This window comes from Macaca thibetana, chromosome 20 (genome assembly GCF_024542745.1).
Source record: "Macaca thibetana thibetana isolate TM-01 chromosome 20, ASM2454274v1, whole genome shotgun sequence".
Taxonomy (NCBI): Eukaryota; Metazoa; Chordata; class Mammalia; order Primates; family Cercopithecidae; genus Macaca; species Macaca thibetana.
In genome coordinates, this window is record NC_065597.1 from 72041080 (window position 1) to 72054555 (window position 13476).

At 54.3% G+C, this 13476-nt stretch overlaps 2 protein-coding genes across 6 annotated transcripts in view; one reads left to right on the forward strand and one right to left on the reverse strand.

Annotated features, from left to right (window-relative positions):
- TRAP1 (TNF receptor associated protein 1) overlaps positions 1-8385 on the forward strand; it is a 427467-nt gene extending 419082 nt beyond the window's left edge. The window contains exons 13-19 of the mRNA XM_050774272.1: positions 62-209; positions 1692-1877; positions 2580-2718; positions 3178-3263; positions 4045-4190; positions 7567-7639; positions 8196-8385. Coding sequence (XP_050630229.1) covers positions 62-209; positions 1692-1877; positions 2580-2718; positions 3178-3263; positions 4045-4190; positions 7567-7639; positions 8196-8297 — 880 coding nt within the window. The 3' untranslated portion in view covers positions 8298-8385. The remainder of the gene's footprint in view (positions 1-61; positions 210-1691; positions 1878-2579; positions 2719-3177; positions 3264-4044; positions 4191-7566; positions 7640-8195) is intronic.
- Positions 8330-13476, reverse strand: part of DNASE1 (deoxyribonuclease 1) — a 40804-nt gene continuing 35657 nt past the window's right edge. For 2 of the 5 annotated variants that reach the window (XM_050774497.1, XM_050774495.1), the window contains exons 2-10: positions 11177-11417; positions 10693-10840; positions 10276-10364; positions 10027-10110; positions 9636-9751; positions 9288-9418; positions 9058-9212; positions 8600-8696; positions 8330-8514 (exon numbers count right to left, since the gene is read on the reverse strand). In XM_050774497.1, coding sequence (XP_050630454.1) covers positions 8467-8514; positions 8600-8696; positions 9058-9212; positions 9288-9418; positions 9636-9751; positions 10027-10110; positions 10276-10364; positions 10693-10839 — 867 coding nt within the window. In that variant the 5' untranslated portion in view covers position 10840; positions 11177-11417 and the 3' untranslated portion in view covers positions 8330-8466. Of the gene's footprint in view, positions 8515-8599; positions 8697-9057; positions 9213-9287; positions 9419-9635; positions 9752-10026; positions 10111-10275; positions 10365-10692; positions 10841-11176; positions 11418-12891; positions 13065-13476 lie in introns of all 5 variants that reach the window. The other 3 variants (XM_050774496.1, XM_050774494.1, XM_050774498.1) reach the window with 3 other exon arrangements.

The window sequence follows — 13476 nt, forward strand, 5'->3', positions numbered from 1 at the left end:
TCTGGCCATTTGTATTTCATAGAGGCTGCTTGTATGTATTAAATGCATTTCTTTTCTGTAGGAAACTCCGGGACGTTTTACAGCAGAGGCTGATCAAATTCTTCATTGATCAGAGTAAAAAAGATGCTGAGAAATATGCAAAGTTTTTTGAAGATTACGGCCTGTTCATGCGGGAGGGCATTGTGACCACCACCGAGCAGGAGGTCAAGGTAGGAGCTGTGTTCCAGGCCTTTCTCTGGGCCGCCTTGTCCCTGGGGTTGCTGAGGAAGCTGGTGGAGGCATCCCCTGACGTGATGGTGGTGCAGCTGGGCCCCCTGGCTACTGCTGCTGCTGCTGCCAGGGTCAGGAAATGGAAAGTCGGGCCTCTGGGCCTCTGGCACCTTCCAGCCGCGTCCTGACCCTCCTGCCAGTGCTGTGCTCTATTCTGAAGGGCTCAGCCTCACTGCTGTCTGAAGTTGCAGCCCAGGTAGTGGCAGGAAGGGGGTGTGCGCAGACTGTCTCCCCGCAGAGGATGTTGGGGGCTGGGGAGCCACAGAGAGGCGGGACAAGCCAAGGACTGTGATCCTGTAGGTGGGGAAGGGGGTGGTCTCAGTGTCTGTTGAGGGACTATTTATCATGTACTGGATATCAGTCTCCAAATACTATGCTACTGGGGCCAGTCATTCAGTTACTGAAACAGTGGATGGCTGAAAAACAAAACATTTGTTCCATAAACATTTTTTGTCCATTTTTTATTGAGATACAATTTACATAGCATCAAATTCACAGAATTCAGCTTTTAACACGTACACTTCAGTGGCATTTAGTGCATTCACAGTGTGGTGCAGCTGCCTCCACCGTAATCCCAGAACATTTCATCCTAGGAGCCCATCCTGTGCTGATGTCCCTTCTCTCCAGCAGCGGGAGGAGGGTGGCCACGCGTGTGGGGTCCCAAGGAGGCTGCGTTCTGGTTGTCTGCAGACTCCTGCAGCTTCTGACACAGGCCTCTTCATTCTCGTTTATCTTCATTTGAGTTAATAGCACATAGGTAGGAGCCAGAGACATTTCTAGGTCTTCGTAGGTGTGCATGTGTGACATGTCTTAGTGCAGACCCACCATGTGTGCAGGGGTGGCCTGGGCCCTGCTGGGTGGATGCCCAGCTCCTTGCTTTTCCCTCTTTCCGTCTGTTTTCCCCGCTGTGTCCTTCCAGCTGCAGCTCCCATGAGCTCCAGAGGTCACAGTTGTGTTCAGGTGATGGGGAGGAGGGCAAACCCCTCCTCTAAGGGTCCTTCTCCAAATCCTACTGACACCCACTGGCCAGCTGTGAGGAGGACTGAGAACCGTGGACTTCACCCATGTCCGTGTGCTCACCAGAGACTGCCTCTGTCGCTGCGGGGAAAGGGAAGATGCTAGGTCCAGGCCAGGCTCTGCTGTTGCGGGGCAGGGGGTCCCCTCCCAGGGCATGGTGCGCGTAGCTCCCTGGAGAGCCCCTGCAAGAGGTGCTTCCCAAGTCCCCAGAGCTCCCGAAAGGGGCCTGATGGGCAGAGCAAGGCCTGCTCTCAGACAACCCCCAAGTCTACTACTGTCCTTCGCGTCTGGGCCAGCCTGGAGTGTCAGGAGGCCATGGGCATCAGAGGGTTTGCACCCAGCTGGTTGAGGGACATTGAGCCCATGGGCCTGGAGCAAATGGTGACCTGCCCTGTCCCTTCCAGGAGGACATAGCAAAGCTGCTGCGCTACGAGTCCTCAGCGCTGCCCGCCGGGCAGTTAACCAGCCTCTCAGAATACGCCAGTCGCATGCAGGCCGGCACCCGCAACATCTACTACCTGTGCGCCCCCAACCGGCACCTGGCAGAGCACTCGCCCTACTATGAGGCCATGAAGAAGAAAGACACAGAGGTGGGTGAGCGGTGGGTGGGGCAGGCTCCTGGGGCTGCAGCCGGGGGAGGGTCTTGACCTTCTCAGCTCTCTGCTGGGTGAACCTGCCCACAATGCAGGGTGGGGCTGCACGGTGAGTCAGGGTCACGGACACAGAGGCTGGACTGACTGTGATGGTTGTGTGTGTCACTTGGAAGTCACATGTGCGTTTTTTTGTTTGTTTGTTTGTTTTTGAGACAGAGTCTTTGCTCTGTCGCCCAGGCTAGAATGCAGTGGCGTGATCTCGGCTCACTGCAGCCTCCACCTCCCAGGTTCAAGCCATTCTCCTGCCTCAGCCTCCCGAGTAGCTGGGATTACAGGCGCCCGCCACCACGCCCAGCAAATTTTGGTATTTTTAGTAGAGACAGGGTTTCACCATGTTGGTCTCGAACTCCTGATCTTGTGATCTGCCCGCTTTGGCCTCCCAAAGTGCTAGGATTATAGGCATGAGCCACTGCACTCAGCCACATGTGGATTTCTTTATGCGTGGAGTGCTTCTGCCTTGAAGGCAGATGAGAGCCTTCCTCAGACCCAGGTGTGGCAGTAACTGTCACGTAGGCCTGGGATCCCCACCTGCCCCAGTGTTCCCCCGTGTGGCCCGCTTGGCTCCCTCAGCCCTCCTCCTTTCTTCTGTGGTGGGGGGAGGCCCCCAGGCCTGACCGAGCTGCTCTTGACCACCTGCAGGTTCTCTTCTGCTATGAGCAGTTCGATGAGCTCACCCTGCTGCACCTTCGTGAGTTTGACAAGAAGCAGCTGATCTCCGTGGAGACGGACATCGTCGTGGATCACTACAAGGAGGAGAAGTTTGAGGACGGGTCCCCAGGTCGGCATCCCTTGCTTTCTAGGCATGGGGCCAGTGCCTACTCCCTGCACGCCTCTGCTGTCCTGCAGTGACGGCTTCCCTTGGGTTTTCCTCAGTTGACCTGGGCTCAGCCACCCCCGAGAAGAGCCTCGTGGGAGCACCCTGGTGACGGGGGGGAGGTGCCTTCTGGTTTAGATACCAAGGATCCGTCCAGTGTTCCTACCATGCTGGCTTCTGGAGCTGGCCCAGCTTCTTGAGAGGCTGTGTGTTGTCTTTTTAAAGCCCTAACCAAGTTGTATGGGCCTCAGGCAACCTGAAGCATCCTTTGAGGTTTTACTTTAAGATGAAAAGCATCTTGCTAGCTTCTATCTCCGTCCTGGCGGGAGAGGAGGTGGGAGCTAGCAGGATGCCGCATGGCCCCCATGGAAGCTGGGGAGTGGGGGTGTAGGCCTGAGCTCACTCTCGCCTGCTCTTCCGCAGCTGCCGAGCGCCTGTCAGAGGAGGAGACGGAGGAGCTCATGGCCTGGATGAGAAACGTGCTGGGGTTGCGTGTCACCAACGTGAAGGTGAGGCTTTCCCGGGGATGGATGACCACTTAGCCACTGTGGCCCTCAGTGTGCCTAACAGGCCGGCCAGCTGGTAGCTTCTAGAACCTGGCCCGGTGGGTGTCCTTCCAGCAGCAGCAGAAGCCCATGGTGTCAGCTGGAGACCCTGTGGGTCGCTGGTGGGCACGTGTCGCCCGGGAGTGCCGCTGAGGCAGGAGGGCAGTGTCTTCCTCCCGGCCCTGCTCCCGAGCAGCTGCGAACTGAAAACGGAAAAACCCGCAGCCCCAGTGGACTGTCCCGGTCGCAACCCTCAGCAGGAGCTGAGGACGTGGGGGTTCCGAAGAAGGGACATGCTACCCCAGCCCTCAGGAGCTCACTTCTCCCTTGGGTTCTTAGGGGGTTTTGGGTGGGCTTCAGAGAGCTAAGACCCGCCCCCGCCCCCACCGAATCAGTCTAGCTTGGAGCAAGAAATGAGTGTCCCATGCATGGTCACTTGGAGGAGGGGCCTCATGCAAGGTGGGCTGGCGTGGACCAGAGGATGGATTTGGGCAGCTCCTGGAGGCAGCAGCAGGGGACCAGGGTGGTGGAGCCCTAAGGCACAGTATCTGTGTGGGGCATCAGCTCAGGGCCCACAGGTTAGTGGGTCATGGGGAGGGAGTAGCACTGGCACGGGAGAGTCCTTGAGATCCTGCCTGCTACCTCGGAGTCTGGGTGACCTTCACCCCTGGTTAAGATGCTGCCAGTCCCCAGCCCTCTCACATTGGGAGCCTTTATCACCCTCAACCCCTGGCTTTGCTCACAGGTGACACTCCGACTGGACACCCACCCTGCCATGGTCACCGTGCTGGAGATGGGGGCTGCCCGCCACTTCCTGCGCATGCGGCAGCTGGCCAAGACCCAGGAGGAGCGGGCACAGCTCCTGCAGCCCACGCTGGAGATCAACCCCAGGTGAGGCCACACTCCTGGCCCTTCCAGCCTGTGGGATCCCCCAGAATCCTGTGTGTGGTGTTCTTCTGTTGTGGAATGTGACACAGAAGAGAAGTGCGTGAGGCCTGTGGACATGTGGGTAACTCTGAGGAGCTGTATTCAGTTTAGGCTGCACCCATGTGAAACGGAACCTGGCCGGCCAGCTGCATCCCAACTTGTGACCATGTCCTTGTTTTGGTCTGTGGCTTTGCCACCTGTGCATGTCCTGAACATGCTCCGTTTTGCCTGTTTTGAGCTTTGTACGTGGATCTTGGTGTTTGCTGAAGTCTCACATTGCTCACTTGGCATGAGGGTTGCCTACGCAGAGGGGCTGCCACAAGTTCATTTTCACAGCCGAATGATATCCGCTGCAGAAACCCACCTCGGGGCAGCAGACTCCTCCGTTCTGCTCTGCTGGGCCTCGGGTGGTTCTTGGTCAGAAGTGGTGGAGAACCACGCTGCTCTGAATATTCTTGTCCGCGCGTCTGGGGCTTGTGTGGGTTTCTCTGTGGCCCCGGTGGTGGGAGCTGCTTCCAGGGTGGACCAAGAACCCCCAGCCCTGACAGTGGCTAAGCATGTAAGATTTCCCTCCTTTCTTCCCGCTATTCTTTATATGCCCTTTATCTGTTGTAAATGTCTTTTCACCTGCCTTTAGGTATCTTTTGATGAGTAGGTATTCTTAATAGAACATTTACGTTTTCATTAGATGCTTTTTTGGGATCTTAAGAAATCTTTACAGAGTCATGAATTCATTGTTCCTATGTTTCTTTCTTTTGAGACAAGGTGTGTGCTGCCCAGGCTGGAGTGCAGTGATGTGTGCACCCTCAAACTCCTGGGCTCAAATGATTCTCTTGCCTTAGCCTCGTGAGTAGCTGAGACAGTGTGAACCATCATTCCTAATTCTTAAAAAAAATTTTTGTGGAAATGGGATCTCATTATGTTGCCCAGACTGGTCTCAAACTGGCCACATGTGATCCACCGTGCTGGGATTATAGGTGTGAGCCACTGCGTCTGGCCTGTTGGGGTTTGACTGAGATTGTTTTGAGATTCCCTAAATGAGTTTTCAGGAGAATTGACACTGTTACAGTATCACTTATTTGCACCGATGAATGTGATATTTTTATTTAGGTCTTCAACATCCTTTGGTACCTTACATTCTCTGTAGAGTTCTGGTACCATTTTTAAAGAATTATTCTTTGATGTGTCTTAGTGAGTATTTTAAAATTTCATTTTCTAACTTGTTATAGATGAAGTTTCTTTTCTGGGGGAAATTTTGTATACAGCAATTTTTTAAAAAATGAAGTTACATAAACAAGTTACCAAAAATGTTAGAAAACAACAGAAAGGAAATAAAAATCCATAGCCTTATCACTCCCCACAATGTAGCCTAAGTCGTATTTTAATTTCTGAGACAGGGTCTCACTCTGTCCCCCAGGTTGGAGTGCAGTGGGGCGATCTCAGCTCACTGCAACCTCTACCTCCTGGGCTCACGCGGTCCACCTGCCTTGGCCTCCCGAAGTGCTGGGATTACAAGTGTGGGCCACCATCCCCAGCCAGGGTTTGTTTTGTTCTTTAGTACATGTCTAGTTTTGTTTTTTTTTTTTTTGTCATTTTAGAATCTTACCTTTAAAAATTATACTGGCGGTGAGGGAGATGCATTGTCCTGGCCGTGGCACTGCTGGGGGAAAAGCTGACTTGGCTTATGGCTGTCAGTGCCGAGTAAGCACCTTCCCACAGCAGCGCCAGTTTGCAGAATGCCTGCGCCTCTGCTGGAGCAGCTCAGTGAGGCAGACACCATGTCACTGTAACTAGTTTTGGTGCCAAACTAGTTTTTTAAGATAGCTGCAGAAGTGCTCGTTTCTGTCTATTGCCAAAGGACTTCACTTTTGGAGACAGGGTCTTGCTCTGTCACCTAGGGTGGAGTGCACCAGTGGCGCCATCAGAGCTCACTGCAGCCTCGGCCTCCCAAAGTGCTGGGATTATAGGTGAGAGCCACTGTGCCCAGCCAGGTTCACTTTTATTTGTTTTAAAATTTGGTGTTCTGTCCACATAGTTCAGAATTCAAAACTGTTTACAGGGGGAAATTTCCTCCTACCTGTGTCCCCAGTGCAGCCAGCATTAGGGCTTTTGTATTTCTGCAGAGATGATGTGCTCTTGTGGGCAGCTGCACCCTTGGATTTCCTGGGGGTAACCTGCTGTGCAGTGGGTCCTTGCCTTGCTTTTCTCCCGTAGGGTAACTAGGTGATCTCCGCATTAGCATATTAAGAATGTCCTTTTTTCCAGCTACATACACTAGAAATGTGAGGATGTGCATTTAAAGTGTTTCCTGGTTTAGGCCGGGTGCGGTGTCTCACGCCTGTAATCCCAACATTTTGGGAGGCTTAGGCGGGTGGATCCCTTGAGGTCAGGAGTTTGAGACCCTGGTCAACATGGCGAAACCCCATCTCTACTAAAAATCCAAAAACTAGCTGGGGGTGGTAGTGGGTGCCCGTAATCCCAGTTAATTGGAAGGCTGAGGCAGGAGAATCTCTTGAACCCGGAGGCTGCAGTGAGCCAAGATCATGCAATTTCACTCTAGCCTGGGTGAAGGAGTGAGAGTCCATCTAAAAAAAGAAGTATTTAAAGGGCTACAGTTAGGAAGTGGAATAGCTGAGTCTCAGCACATCCACATGTGGTTTTCCTGAGTTCAGTTGTCCTCTGGAGAGGTTGTACAAATGTACAGTTCCCCGGAGCCCTCGGTTTTATCAGACTTCTCCTAAGTGAAAAATTGTAATTTTCATGTTAAATACTACATGATGCTTTTTTGGCTTTTGGGTTTCCCCTTCTGAGATTATGAAGCATTTCTTCCCTAGAATTGTGCTTTTCATCTTTGATCCCTCTGGAATTTACTCTGGTCTAAATGGTTTTCTGCATGGCTCCCAGTTATCCCAGTGCTGCCGGACGGAGTGATCTGTCTCCTCCCTCTTCTGTGAAATACTGTCCTCATCAGGCCAGTGTCCACCCTCGTTACATGGAGTTGTTCGCCTTCCCCCTTTCCAGAGCTAAACTGTTTTATTTACTAGAGCCCTATAATATGTTTCAACATGTGGGACTTCCTCCCTTCTATTATTTATCTGGGAACCAAGGCATGTCTTCACATAAGCTCCTTTTGTCCCTTTAGTGTATTTTGATCTTGGAACTTGGCTACCTTACAGCATTTTCTAATACTGACACTCCTGCTTCGCTTGGGTTTTCTGGTATATAATCATATCATCTATATACCTTTAAAAAACTAAATATTCTGATAATCCCAAAACATGAAGGGAGGGTTGCAGCACGTGGTCCTGAGCTGCTTTTTCTGGTGGGTTCTGTGTTGCAGGCATGTGCTCATCAAGAAGCTGAATCAGCTGCGGGCAAGCGAGCCTGGCCTGGCCCAGCTGCTGGTGGATCAGGTGAGTGCAGCAGCTCAGGATGACTGCACAGATCCGGGCTACCAGCCCTGAGAGCCTACCTTCAGGCTGGAACAGCAGTTTCCTCCAAAATCCTGCCTTTTTTTTTTTTTTTTTTTTTGAAATGGAGTCTCGCTCTGTTGCCAGGCTGGAGTGCAGTGGCACGATCTTGGCTCACTACAATCTCCACCTCCCGGGTTCAAGCAATTCCCCTGCCTCAGCCTCCCAAGTAGCTGGGATTATAGGTGCATGCCACCATGCCTGGCTAATTGTTGTATTTTAGTAGAGACGGGGTTTCACCACGTTGTCTCCTGACCTCGTGAGCCACCATGCCCAGCCAAATTCTGCTTTAAAAAGGGAAAAATGGCCAGGTGTGGTGGCTCACGCCTGTAATCCCAGCACTTTGGGAAGCGGGTGGATCACTTGAGGTTGCAGTGAGCCAAGATTGTGCCTCTGCACTCCCGCCTGGGCAACAGTGAGACTGTCTCAAAAAAAAAAAAAAAAAAAATGAAAAGATGCCCCACGGCCCTCATAATGGGTTTCTTCTCTTGCCTTTCAGATATACGAGAACGCCATGATTGCCGCTGGGCTTGTTGACGACCCTAGGGCCATGGTGGGCCGCTTGAATGAGCTGCTTGTCAAGGCCCTGGAGCGACACTGACAGCCGGGGGCCAGAAGGACTGACACCACAGATGACAGCCCCGCCGCCTTGAGCTTTATTTACCTAAATTAAAAGGTATTTCTTAACCTGAGTGTTGGGCTGTTTGTCTGGCTCCTGCGGCAGGATGGGTCCTCTCTTCCTGTAGTTCAGCTGGCGTGGGGAAGGCTGCTCACTTCAGCATCACCTCCACTGGATAGTGGTCACTGATGGCTTGGGCCTGCAGGCAAGTGGGCACAGGGTCTGGGCTGACCCTAAGTTCCTGTGTCCCATCCCCATGTGACTGTGCAAGGGAGGACACGTACCAGTTGGTCACTCAGGCCATAGGCAGCCTGGAAGTTAAAGGGAAGAGCCGAGTCGGGAACAACGGCGTCCTGGAGCAGCGTCCCTGCAACCACGATCCTGATGGGTGTTGGGAAGAGACAGCAGGTTCCCCTGTCACCCATGGGCCTGGCTCAGGGCTCACAGGAACTAAACTAAGAGCCCTGGGACCTGACAGTGCAGGTCTGTGGGCGCCCAAAACTGCACACCCTGGCCTGTGCCCCTCAGAGTGGAAACCACGTGACAGCCTCATGTGTCTGCCTCTCCTCTTATCCCCAAACGTGCTTTTCCTAAAAAACTAAAAATCGTGGCTCTTGTTATTCCGTTTCCTGAGTAGATCAACTGAAGTTCAGTTGGGTGAGCGTCCAAAGGCCTCGAGATTTCTGAAGCCGGACGTATCAGTCACGGCTGCTCTTTGCCCTAAGCGCGATACCCTGCTCACCTGTCGTAGGCGCAGTGCGTCGATGTAGCTGTGGTGTCAGCGGTGTCAGGGATCAGCCACTGGAAGGTGGGGCTCGTCCGCAGGCGGATGGATGACCACTGGGAGGGTCTCACATAGCTGCAGCCCGCATTGAAGTCGCCCATCAACATGACGTCCTACCAGGAAACGTTGCCTGTGGGCCCAGGGACAAGCGGAGGCCGCTGGTGCCCACTGCCCCGGGAGGGTCTCACCTCCAAGCCCCATTTCTCTTGGACATCCAGGTAGACATCATAGAGAGCATCGATCTCAGCTACTGCGTCCTCCGGGGCCGCATGCAGGGGGACAATGGCAAACTCCCTGACCTCTGTGCAGCGGCCACTCCCTGGGGGCAGGTTCAGTCACCATGTCAGTTGGAACTGTGAATCCTGACAGTCCCCCTGGGGGGTCATGTTCCAAATGAGTGGAAAACCCAAGCCCCAGGGACTGGGAGGGCAGTGTGTGACACAGGCATTCCAGGTTCCCTAGGAGGGGGTGGAGGCTGTAAGCACCAAGCTGTGCCCCACCCTGGCCCAGGCAGCACCCAGTGTGGCAGCACCCACCTGTGAATGGGCAGGAGAACCTGACGATGGCTGGCTCTCGGCTGAAGGTGTCGTTCCCACAGGGCTCGCAGCCGTCATCGTAGTAGTAGCTGTCCACCACAGACACCTGGTCAGGCCTGCGGGAAGGCCGGGCAGGAGGAGGTGACCCCAGGCTGGAAGCTGCCCCACTCCTGCTTCCCAGGAGGCAGGCATTGCGTCACAGACAGGAGGGCGGGCAGGCAGGCCGCCACCTGCTCACCCCATGGGTCCGGGATCTCAGGAGGGTGTTTTGACTCCACCCTGGACCTGCCCTGCAGCCTCAGGTTCTTGCCCCATAGGACAAACTCCTTCCCTGCTCTGCTGGGGCCCTCCCAGGTGAAGGAGGAGCTTCCTGGCTTTCTGGACCACCCACCTGTACACGAACAGGTAGCGCTCCTTATAGCTGTTCCGTCCCAGTGGTTCACTGACCACATAGTGATAGGTGTCTGGTGCATCCCTGGATTGAGGAAACAAAAGGTCCCAGTGGGCAGGGGGCTTAGGGGACACCTCTGGCTGCCAACAGCAAGGCTGTGCCCAGGTCCCCACCCTTGGGGCCCAAGTGAAGTGAGACTGTGCCCTGGACGAGATGTCACCTCCCTAGGACCCTGCCACTGTCACCCACTGATTGAGGTTGTCCAGCAGCTTCCCCACGGCAGTCAGGTGGCTGTCTCTGACCTCCTGGACCAGGGCGATGTCGTAGCGGCTCAGGATCTGGGGGCAGGGCCACAGTGGTGCTGAGCAGGGCTGGTGCCACCTAGGGACCCCACACTGCCACAAAGGGAGCCACAGTTGATGCTTGTGGCATTGCTCGGTTTAGCTGCAGCCTCATGTTTCTGCCTGGACTCCTGCTGCCAGCCAGGGACAGCACAGCAGGGACGAGGACCTTGGTCCGCAGCTAAGAGCCTGTTCCGCCGGGCTGGGGGCAGAGGCGCTCAGTACCCCACACCAGACACACTGTGGCCCCACAGGGCTGGCACCGCCCACCAGCCCCAGACTCCAGAGCCCCTCTGCTTCTGGGGAGAGGCCGCCCTGGCCTCACCTGCACAATGTAGCTGACGAGGGTGGCATTGGACATCTTGGTCTCTCCAAATGTCTGGATGTTGAAGGCTGCGATCTTCAGGGACACGGCCCCCTGCAGTAGGGCCAACAGTGCCAGCAGAGCCCCCAGCAGCCTCATGCCCCTCATCCTGGGAGAGCACAGGGCGCAGAGACATAACAGAAGTGAGACGTCATCCCTGCCACAGCACTCCAGCCTCCAGGGGCCCAGCTGGCAGGGGCTGGTGCAGCTGAAGGTCGGGGGACGTGGGCAGGGGAAACCCCCGCAAGCCTTTCCTACAACGTCCAGAAACCCAAACAGCTGGCACCACGTGGAGGACCCCGAGTCACTCTCGCATCCACCAGAAAACCCGCCCGGGAGGGACGCTGGAGCCTCCTCCTCACTCTCCGCTGGAGGACAAGACGCTAAGCCTCCCTCCCTGCTCCGAACTGGCCAGTCACCCGGAGGCTCTCCACCTGGTGCTCACCTGAGATGATGGGGCTGTCCTCGGAGATGATGAGAAGGCTATCAAGAATCTGGAATATCCTTTGATGTCAATTTTCTCCTTTTGCTGCTTTAAGAAAAAAAGTAGTTTATGAAGAGAGGTCTCTGAAGCAGCACTTCAAGGCCCTGGCAGTGCTGCTGGGTTCCAGATCCTGCACAGGCAGTGTGTGTCCGGGAGTTTTAAAGGTTCAGGCAGCTGTGACCTTCCCTGGGGCAAATGTCACCTGAGGGTGCAGAAAACAAGGGCTCTGTGTGGCTTTCCGCATAGGTGGGTTGCTGGCATGTGTTTATTTCTGCAAGCACAGGTTTCCTGCTGCTATAAAAACTGCATCTGATAATCATGTTTGTACTTGGTTTTAAAATATCTGATAACAAGGCCAAAGGTTCCTGTCCTGTGTCCCTTGCACGTGCAGTGGCCCCCATTTTCCAGGATAGGGCAGGGATGGGCCAGGTATGTGCAGGAGGGTGGGGCTGGGCTCCAGTCTCCCTGTCTCTTGTCTGGGGGCCCCCAAGGACACCTTGGACTAAGAGGCCAAAGCCACATCCAAGGTTGCAAATGGAGCCCCCTGGTGGCTGAACAGCCATGACTGCTCTGTGGCCCAGGACACGCCTGCCTTCCGGATTCATCGCCATCAGGTGCAGGCAACCCTGCAGGAGGCTGAGGAGCTTGGAACAAGCAGCGGCGGGCGCCTGCAGCACCAGCGCCATGGGGCTAGGACAGGTGGGGGCTGCAAGGCCCACCCCAATTGCCAGCCAGGCAGTGGGGAGCCTTCTTGAAGTGGACAATAGGCTGTGTGTTTGGGCCCAGGGGATCCTGAGTGACCAGATCACAAGGGCAGGGCAGCAGCTAAAGGCCAGGCCTCAGGTCTAGTCATTTCTTGTTTTTGTTTTGGGTTTTTGTTGTTTTTGAGACAGGGTCTTGCACTGTGTTGCCAAGGCTGGAGTGCAGTGGCACAATCATGGCTCATTATAGCCTTGACCTCCAGGGCTCAGATAATCCTCCCTCCTCAGCCTCCTGAGTAGCTAAGACTATGGGTGTGCCACTGTGCCTGGCTAATTTTTAAATTTTTTTGGTAGAGTCTTGCTGTGTTGTCCAGACTGGTCTTGAATTCCTGGCTTCAAGCAATCCTCCCACGTAGCTGGGACTATAGGTGCATGCCACCAAGCCCAGCTATTGGGTTTTTTGTTTTTTGTTTTTTTTTTTTTTTTTTTAGGCAGAGTTTTGAAGTGAAGTGTTGCCCAGGCTGGAGTACGGTGACGCTATCTGGCTCACTGCAACCTCTGCCTCCCGGGTTCAAGCGATTCTCCTACCTCAATCTCCTGGGTAGCTGGGATTACAGGCACACACCACCACACCTGGCTAATTTTTGAATTTTTAGTAGAGACGGGGGTTTCACCATATTGGTCACACTGGCCTCAAACTCATGACCTTGTGATCTGCCTGCCTCGGCCTCCCAAAGTGCTGGGATTACAGCACCCAGCCTATTTTTTAAAGTTTCTCGTAGAGACAAGGTCTTCAACTCCTGAGCTCAAGCAATCTTCCCGCAAATGCTGGGATTACAAGTGTGAGCCACTGCACCCGGCCAGGTCCACTCATTTCTTGGAATCTTTTTGATTTTCCATTTGTATTTATCTCCTGAGGCTGCTGTAACTACCACAAGTTTGGTTGCTTAAAATAATAGAAATGGATCCTCTCACAGTTCTGGAGACTGGACGTCTGCAGTCAGGGTGTCAGCAGGACCCTGCTCCTCCTGGGGGCCCTGCGGGGACGCTCCTTGCCCTCCAGTTTCTGCAGGCTGCCAGCAATCCTTGGCCTTCCTTGGCTGTGGCTGCATCACCCCAGTTGCTGCCTTGTCTTCTGATGTGTGTGCCTGCATTTGGGGTCCTCCCAGAGAGCAGGGATGATGTCCTTATCTCACCAGCCTTTACTCACATCTGCATCCTTTTTTGCTACAAAAATCAACATTCAGAGGTTCCAGGGCGAGGGCACAGCTATCTTTTGAGCCACCCCTGGGTCTTGCCCGCTTGGAAGGGGTGTGCTGGCCCTCCAAGGACAGCCCTGCACATAGTATCTGTGGTCTTCCTGGGGGAGGAGGGCCTGGAGGGCTTGGCAGAAGTCCAGGCGAGATTCAGGTATGAGAACTGCAGGAAATGAATACAAATGGGGTCTGCAGGAAGCCTCAAGGGCCAGAGTCAGCAGGGGCCAAGGTCAAAGGTCAGGAAAGTGCTAGGTCTGGCCAGCTGGCCATGAAGCAGAAGGTGGGCCCAGTGGGGACTAGAAAT